Raw genomic sequence first — 9,545 nt, forward strand, 5'->3', positions numbered from 1 at the left:
GTCAAAATTTTAACTAACCATTAAAACATTTGAAACAAGAAGAACAAAAAGAAACTAAAGAAAGGCTATGAAAAAGATCCTTTGAACCTAATAATTTTCTTCTACAGTCTTAGGCCTTACCATAAAACCAAAAATAGGCAAATGGACATGATCCATCCATCCACTTGCAGATTGCCTGCCATCCTATTGACACTGAAACCAACAGAATTAAATTATTCAAAGTTGTAAAATAAACATCAGAATTGGTTCATAAGATCTTTCATTCAGACCCTTTGTCCCTCCAGTCTCCACCTCCACCCTATCCAAACCATTCAAACAGATGGGTGGACCATCCCAATCTAAAATGAACCATTTATTTACTCCTCTTGCCCATACATGGTATCTGATTATCTGGTCACAATTTCAAAATCCGAAAATAAAATCGATTTGAGAAAATATAAGCATATTTAGATTCCGTTTTTTGGACTGAATTGAACTAAGAGAAACTGGAATTGCAGAGAGAAACTGAACTGAAAATAAGCCCAAAAAAACGGGCCCTTAATCAATAATGTAGATAGCTAAACAAGGATTGAACTCCAGAAAAATTGAATTTTATAGCCGAGGTAATTTAAGTTTTAATACAATTTACTACAAAAGAAGTAGAAACATTGGACCTCACAAATGGTGAGGGATTCTAACCTATATTCATTGATGAACAACACATGGTACACTATATTGAAATATTTAACAAATTAACTGTTCGTAATTTTACATACAGAAAGACTTATTAATTTCCTACCTATATGTTGCATCTATCATACCCAGAAAACCATGAGGAAGGTTCTGCGAATTTAGATGATAGATCATCTTCTATTTCGTTATTGTAGAACGCCTGAAACTCTTCTTTCCATCGCTCGTCACCAGCACTGTGTCCTTCAGCATCAAATTTAGCCATACTGGATGTAGGATAAGGATCTTGCTGTAAGGCCTCTTTTGGTAATCGTGACACAGCAATTGTTTGATTTAATATACTTCTGTCAGTTTCATGCTTTTTCTTTAGCTCATCAATCTGATTCCGAGCATTCGCAGTTTCTGCTTCAGCCGCAGCAGCACGTTTCTGAAAAATTTGGAATGTAAAATGTTAGCATATCCCCCAAAATATGAAACAAGCATTAGCACAAACAACTATAACAAGCAGTGTGATCAATTAAATGAACCCTAAACATATCATTAATTATGACTCTCTTAATGATCATAAGAATGCCAGAAATCTTATTTGCACCTCAATTGACTGCATGATGAATACACTGAATTGCCTAAATTAAGTGCTGTAAAATTGCCATGCAAGCCTTGAAACAGAAAAAAAATCACACAACATGAGCAGTGCGAATTTACAAGTGCACACGACACCAACAAGAACAAGTCCACTCATGGGAGGTAAAGATTAGGCACTCATTATACAGGAAGGCACCGGATTCCATGAGACAGAAGACTAAAAACTGCGTTCAAGGAGTCATGTGAAGTGCTAAGGATGACATAGGTAGTTGCTCCAAGACATAGTACAAGATTACAAGTTGATTACAGTTGAACTAGACTCTGAATAATCAAGGCTGATAAATATTAAGCAAAGAATTGAAGTTACTCGAATTTTAGCTTCATTTTTAACCTATTAATAATATATTTAATTTCCTCAATCTTTCTCTAGGACTTAAAGGGGGTGTGGGGTCTAACAATTTGCCAAGTCGTCTGCTTCCACGGAATGAAATCCAGCAGAAAGTGATGGCCTAACAACACACAACATACTAAGACAATCAGAATTCACTAACCTCGGCAGCTGCTACAGCTTCTTCAGCCTCTTTCAGGCGTACAAGTAATTCTCCTGCAGCCTGCACAGCTTCTGCAGTGTCTCTTAGCTGAGATTGAAGCATTTTATTTTCATCCCTGAAATAGCGCCTCTCCTTTTCTCTTTCCACTTTCAGAGCAGAAACCTCTGCAGCAAGGGCATTGATAAACTTTGATTCAGCCCCTCTGACCCCCGCTTTAGCAGCTGCTTTCTTAACATCCTCAATTCCTTCTCGCATCTGTCTATTCCTTGCAAGCATTTGCATATGTTTCTCCTCAAGATCTGCATACTGTTCAAGCATACGTGCATGACCCTCCATTGCTAACTGCATGGCTTCTTGTAATTCCTCTGAGATCTTCTTTTCTGCCTCAATTTCTTGCTCAAGGTGTTCAGCATGAGAACGACTAGATTCAAGCTCCATTTTTAGTTCCTCTGCTAGAGATATCCATTGGCTTTCCACCTCAGTCCACCGAGTCCTTTCTTGCTCAAGTTTTTCAACAGCATTGTCCTCAGTTGATTCTGGTATTGGGTTCAGTGGTTGAGGTGAACTCTGTTCACAGGGGTAAGTCAACTGCAAAAGAGACTTCCGCTGCCTAGCAGCCTTGGGAGAACTATCTGTATAGTATTGAAGTTGGCTCCTTAAATCATGGATTTCCTCCAGTAAGACGTCCTTCTCACCCATATCAAAGAAATTACGCAACCTCTCCCACTCATCTTGAACTCTCTTTAACTCAATTTTGGTCTCCAAGACCTCAGGATGGTTTTCGTATTTCTCCTTGAGTAGCTATAGAATCCAGACAATGTTGTTTTCAAAGAAAAAGGTCAACTTTAGAGCATTTCACAACTAACATTGCTCATATTGAAAATATACCAAAAGAAGAATAGCATACCTCATGCTCTTTACGAACAGATATTAGTTCTTCTTCCATGAAGTCCTCAGTAGGTAAGACCCCATCCATGAGGTTCTCAAGTCGAAGTATTTTATCCTCCCGCATCTGACCTATAATTGCATTGCATTCCCTCTCATGCTTGTATTGCTGAACCTGTACATAGCATATCATGTCAGAAAGATACTGATATTTCAAAACTATAAAAGTTTTCCAAGCCAGAACTGGCCCCAAGAGAATTTTGCTTCAACTTGCCAGGCGATTTAGCTGTGCGATCTCATAAGTTTGCTTGGCACAGAAGTCCTCAAGTGCCATTTCTCTCCGAATTGCTCCAGCCAGAACCTTCTCTACCGCCTATTACAGTTGTCAATATGCTAGTGTTTAATATATCTCATAAAATGAAAGACAAGACACAGATATATACACACAGCATACCTTTGGAACTTGTTTCTTAGTCTTTTCAGCTGACTCTGATCTATCCACAGGAACCAACTGTAGGTTTGAGGGGTCGTTGGCTTCTTTCACATCTCCATCAAAATTCTTGTTCTTGCAATTACTACAAAGATAAGTTTTGCTATCTACTTCTGGCATTTCTGTACTTTCTGGTAGAGTTTGAATACCTACATCAACTTTCTCGATAGGTAATATTGGCTTCAAATCTGCAGGCTTGTATGAAAACCGGAATGAGCTCCTTCTGAAAGCAGAGCTCTTCCTCTGACCATCAATGATCTCAAGACCACGATGAAGGCTAGCTGCTAGATGTTCGGTAGTGCTACGAGCATTATTGCCAGGTAAAGTAGTCAGGGCAAGCAGGGAATTCATGTGGCAAGACTTTGTCAATAATGTCTGTGTGTCCTTTATATCTTTCTGAGATGCAGTTAGCATTGATGAAGTCCTTAGACTCTTTCTGCTACTACTAACAATTCTTGGGGAAACACTCTGAGGGGGAGATGGCAGAATGGGAGAAACATCACAAGAAATTACACTTGGTTTAGGAGCTAGAGCCTCTAACAAGCCATTTGGGGACTCATTCACAATTCCTACTTCTACCTTTACTGGGTTATTGCTCCGGGCAGTCGACATATCCCCTCCATCTACTATGATTTCATCATCATCTATTTCTGAAACTCCCTCTTCCATACTCACGTCTGACACTTCAGAACTTTGCTTCTTTATACATCCATCTCTAGATGAACTCGGAAAGGGATTTTGAGTGTTTTTATCTTCTATACTATCCTTGCATTGGCTAAGTTCAAGGAGAATTGACTGTTGACCAACTTCCTTGCACAGTTTCTCAACAGCCTCTTCATCAATTTCCATCTCCTCATCACCATCATCATCTACATGACGCAAAACTGACGGATGATTAATGCTGAACTTCAGAAGATTTAAACTTCTACGGGCACTCCAACTGTTTGCATATGCTGCCTTTGAGTCAGTATGGTTTCCATTTGCTTTCATTCGAAGTAATTCATCCTGTTTCATACAACCAAGCTCTAGTTATTATCTAATAACCAATGACCTGACAATATGTTTATCACGTGTAGTTCATAGAAATCTACCTTAAGTTGCTTTATCACTTCTCTTAAGAAGTTGACATCATCTTGCATCACCTCGTTGACGACAGCCTTGTTTTTTATGGCCTTTGCACGCTGTGCAAATCTCAATGTGCTAAATGTCTCACTCTTACAGCTGCAACAACAGTAAGCAGACAATATTTAACATCAGCATAGAGAGGGGGTAACGAGTGAAAATTTCAAGAGTTACAGACACTGCGACAAGCACCTTTGCGCTGGAGAAATTGCACAGATCATTGCCATTTTTGCATTACCACCAAGAGATTCCTGAAGCAAAAAAGTCAATCTGGAGTCTCGATATGGGATGTGCCTTTGCTTTCCAGTTTGGGAGATTTCAGCAAGAATGTTTATCAAATTCCTGCAAAGCAATTCGCATATGAGGAAATGTACTAGGGTTATTTTATACTTGGTGTTAACCATGCAACAACTATGAGAACCATATTGAAATGGATCCTACCCCACAACCCTTACCCCAATCCAATGTAGACAGGTAGGAGGCTTACTGCTAACCCCGCCTAATGTCAAAAATCAAAATCACAAGGATTCCATAGTGTACAAATATGATCTGAATGATTGTTGTCTTTACTGTTTGAATAAACACCATATTTCTCCATAGACATGTTAAGAAAGTAATAGGGGCAGGCAAGTAACTGGTAAGCACAGGTTGAGAACAAAAAGTAAATAGCAGAAACCAACATTTCAGAGCAGACCAGGGGCTCACAGCTTTTCTGTAGACTGTTGTTCCCCATGAACAATTTCATCATCTTTTTAAGCAAGACAGTCCACTGAAAATATTATGCACTTCCAGAACTAAAGATAAGGGATCACTGCTTATGTCTTTTTTAGTTACACAGCAAATTCAGTGCTCAAAAGAACACGAAAATAGCAATCTAGTCACAATGTTACTGAATATCAGATTCACATAGAGAAAGTGTGAAAAATGGAACTATCTATAAAAGACAAAAAAATTACAACAGTCTAGTATACTGTATACATCAAATTGAGGAACTGAGGACTAAGTGGAACTGAATAACATACCCCAGCTGTGAAAGGGATCGATTGATATTGCCTGCTTCCTTCAGCCGCTCTCCAGCTGCACCAGTTAACTTTTGCCTTTCTGACCCGGCAAGATCAACCAAGTTTATTTTACTCATCTTACAGCTGCTCAGACCATCAGACATGCTCTACAACAGTAACAATTCTAAATTAATCTCAGTATGCCTAAGAAAATTACTTAAAATACCCTTGCATTATAATTTAGACATCACCAACTTTTCTATTTTCTTCCCTTGTCTTAATTATATTTCTTTTCCTGCATAACTACTGCCTACTTCTCTGCAAATGAGAACTTTGAATTTAGAATTTAATCAAAATGGTACTAGATGCCCAGCTAGCTTAAAGCAAGCTGCCTCCTTGTAAGGGGTGATTCCTATTTTTTTCATTTAACATTCACAAAACCGTGTGAAGCAGGAGTCACTGTTTCCTTAACAGATTATCAATACATATATACCCAAAAGATCCCCACACGTCAAATACTAGCAGGTATGACAATGAACCCACTACAAATGGGAGGAAGTACCTTGCAGTGCGATTCAACAACACAAGTAAAAACACTATGTGAACGTGAACTCTCTGCATTAATACTTGTGGAACCTGTTCTGCGGTGTGACAGTCCCTGCACAATTGAGATGAACTGGTTTTACACACATATATTGGAAATTGCAGAGAGCATAAATCATGAAAAGTCTACGCATGGTAATATAAACAGAAGTATAAAAGTGATACACTTGGAAGGTCAAATGGCAGCCAGACAATTGCAACCACTATATATATCATTAAACTGCACATCTTTTAATGCCATGATGTGATAGAGCTCAGAGGCAAGATTACAAGAACTGGATACAAAAGACATTACCCCATGCAAAAATCAACCACGTGTTTCTCTCACTCACAAACCAATTCCGCTGGACTTTTCCAAGGTTTCTTCATGTAACATCCTACGAACATCTAATGCAGAGATAGCATGATTTTGACATGTTATCCAAGTTTTTGTTCAATTCTAAGACCGCGAAAGTTCACCATTCATCTAAAGAAAGCAGAACACAATACAGACTATATAACAAATTTAACTTTGGCCAGTAACAAACTTGCTGCAAAGGTCGACCAGTTGAAATTATGTTAAGCTGACTAGGCTAGATGAGTTAAGTAGTTTGATGTTCATCTTATTTCTTATTTCAATGTTCTAATTAATCGTGGTACAAATGTATGTTATGTCATGAATAATGCAATAATTTTTAAGATGGACTCCCTACAGGCGACTTTAGGGATAAGATTGAAAGAACTCAATATTAGCAAAGTAATTGTTGTAGCACGTGTAGTCTTTAACCATGAAAAATAAAATATAATTTAGAAAATGAAGCTATACAAACCTTCAATAAAAGCCGAATGACATCCTTGGCTGTTGATACACACTCCTCTGTCAGATTTTCCACATAAACGCCAGATTTGACATCTTCCCTTATCTGTAATTGAATTTACAAAGCAAGTCTATGATCACCACACTAATTCACCAACGCAGCAGCAGAAAATCAGAGAAGCCATGGCTCAAACCTGAAGATTCTTCTGAGTTGGATCCAATAAATCTGTAATTTGTTCATTGTAAATCTGCAACACCGGAATGTAATTAGTTGTATATAATTGCCTAATCAGACAAATGGACACAGCAGGCTCATCACTCTACCTCAAGAAAAGAGCAACGACACTGATACTTAAGCTGTTTGTCTGCGTGCTTGATTTGTTCCTGGACACCACAAAACAGAGAGCAAAAAAAAACTTTTAGACTACAGTCTCTTTTTTATACACCTTTAGTACAAGAAAAAGGATATGAAGTTGACCTCATTTATTCGAGCAAAAAGCAGTTCAAACACACGAGGTGTTAAACCCTGTTGCTCATTTGCGAGGTTGTCTTCGAGCAAAGCATTGGCAGGTCCCCACATTGTATATGTTTTTCCGCTTCCCGTCTAATCAGAGAAATTCAGTACCATATGATTAATTCATAAAAAACTCCATTGCACATGTACATTTTAAAGAGCAAGGTTATCAAAAAGTTGAAAGTTTAAAGTTACCTGTCCATAAGCAAACACAGAACTGTTGAACCCAGAAAGACAGTTCTCAACAAGAGGAGCTCCTACAAGCTGGAAAATGTCTAACTGAAAGAGACAAACTTGAAGAATTGAGATTTTCTTTCACACACATATCTTATTTATCTCAAATATAGAAAAAAAATCTCAAAACTTGCCTGGGTTGCCTCCATATCAGCCACAGAGTCAAAAGTAAACTTATGCTCATTAATTGTCAATGAATCATTTGAGACTTTATTAACAATCAAATCCCCGTCTTGTTCGTCCTTGTTTAATGGCCGCATCCGCACTACCACCTTGTATCAATGCACCAAAGTACCAGTTCAACAGCCAGCAAGAATAATTTAATGATTTTACTCCTTATTTTAACACAAACATATTGCAACTCTATGCAAAGCACTATAGCAAAGTTAGTTTTTCGAACTCAAAGCAATGGCAGCTACATTTTCTTATAACTTCTTCTCCATAAACTATCGATATAATCGAAGTTTCAACTTAACAAGAAACAAAACAACGACCCTTTCTCTTTAACATCCAATCCAATCAAACATCTATTTATAGCTCAAATTCAGCACAAACCTTAAGTCATCTTACAAATTTGCATAAGTTCAAACAACATATTTCTTGAATAAAGAAACGAAACTTAAAAATCAAACTTCAAAAGATCACTAAGACAAGATCATACATTTTCTTATTTCCCCCCAACAAACTCCACAAAATAGCTCAATAACAAAGAAAACTCATTAAAAACAAAATTTCATCCAATAAACCCTACAAAAACCAGTAAAAACATAAAATAAAAAAACAAAATCATCCAAGAAAAACACCAAAAAAAGGAGCTCAAACAATAACAAAGGAAAACAAATTTTACCCTAACACCAGAATCCAACGAAGACGAAGAAGAAGAACCACCAACTAAGATATCAGAAACGACATCGTTACTAAGCTTGCGCTTAAGAGGATTAGAATTAGCCATTGATGGCGGCGGTCTCGGCGGAAGAGGACTCTTCATTTTTCCCGCCGGCGAAGGTTTTCCGGCGATAATGTCGGAAGGATCGGAGTTTTCCTTATCTTTAGGAGGACATTTTTGCTTCCGATGATGATTAGACGATTTTGATTTCTGCGAATTAGGGTTAGAGTTAGGGTTAGGGTTTGGAGGTGTAGTAGAAAGCTCCGATAATGGAGAAGTTATTCTTGGGAGCATGAAATGCTTCATAATTGATTGTGATTTTTTCTGAGGACAGAGAAAATGAAGATGAAGAAGATGATGAAGAAGTGAAGAGTTGGAGAAGAAAGAGAGAGAAAGAGAGAAAATGGGGGAAAAGTAGCCGTTGAAGGAAGGATTTGAAATTGTTGGGGAACAAAATACAATACAAAATTTTATTATCTTTACTTATTTTGGTTTTGTTTTTATTTGACTTTTTGAAATGTGTTGGATCTAAATCTCTAATAAGGAGTGTTTGCGGTCAGATGGAGGAGTTAAACCGTTAATATTGGCCCGTTTGGGGGTAGCTATATAGTATATACCCATGAGTTTTTATATGCACGCGATGCGTGCGAACATACGTACAAAATTATTTTTTTAGGAGATGAAAAAAATTAAATTAAATATTAATTTTTTCTAATAAATTAGGAATATTTGAATTCTTGATGGTTTTCTTTTTGTAATATTTTTTTTAAAAAATTAATTAGATAATTTTCTTTTTTATTTTTTCATTAAAGAAAGTAGTTATAATAGAGATGTTATGAGGGTAAAATGGGGTTTCTAATACTCTTCCCATATAGAATAGAGATACCCATGGGTTCGGTCCGCAATTGCATAATAATAATAGGGATATTCCATTTGGTATCATTGAATTTTTGGCTTTTTCATTTGGTACCACTGTTATTTTAAAATTCCACATGATATCACTCTAATTTAATATTAATCTTTATCATACCATTTTTTAAGTATAATGTTCGTTAATGGTTGAATAAGAATACAATTTTGTTTGGGTTTGCATGTTTCTATTTCCAGTTGCAAAAATTTAATAAATTAAGATTTTAGGGTGTTGTTTTAACCTTTAAAGCTCTATTTTTCTGTCAAAATTTTCATAAAAATGATCATAATATTCTATGT

General features: G+C 36.9%; 1 protein-coding gene across 1 annotated transcript; it reads right to left on the reverse strand.

The window, feature by feature from the left end:
* Positions 1-568: 568 nt before the first annotated feature.
* On the reverse strand, positions 569-8,859 carry LOC104889720 (kinesin-like protein KIN-12B). The gene is made up of 16 exons (XM_010675017.4): positions 8,298-8,859; positions 7,585-7,722; positions 7,412-7,495; positions 7,181-7,306; positions 7,027-7,086; positions 6,897-6,950; positions 6,716-6,808; positions 5,866-5,961; positions 5,325-5,470; positions 4,495-4,644; positions 4,272-4,401; positions 3,145-4,185; positions 2,965-3,063; positions 2,713-2,865; positions 1,806-2,606; positions 569-1,096 (listed from the first exon to the last, which is right to left on the reverse strand). The coding sequence occupies exons 1-16, from the start codon at positions 8,640-8,642 to the stop codon at positions 779-781; spliced, it is 3,834 nt and encodes a 1,277-aa protein (XP_010673319.2). The 5' UTR covers positions 8,643-8,859; the 3' UTR covers positions 569-778.
* Positions 8,860-9,545: the final 686 nt, after the last annotated feature.

This window comes from Beta vulgaris, chromosome 3 (genome assembly GCF_026745355.1).
Source record: "Beta vulgaris subsp. vulgaris cultivar EL10 chromosome 3, EL10.2, whole genome shotgun sequence".
Taxonomy (NCBI): domain Eukaryota; kingdom Viridiplantae; phylum Streptophyta; class Magnoliopsida; order Caryophyllales; family Amaranthaceae; genus Beta; species Beta vulgaris.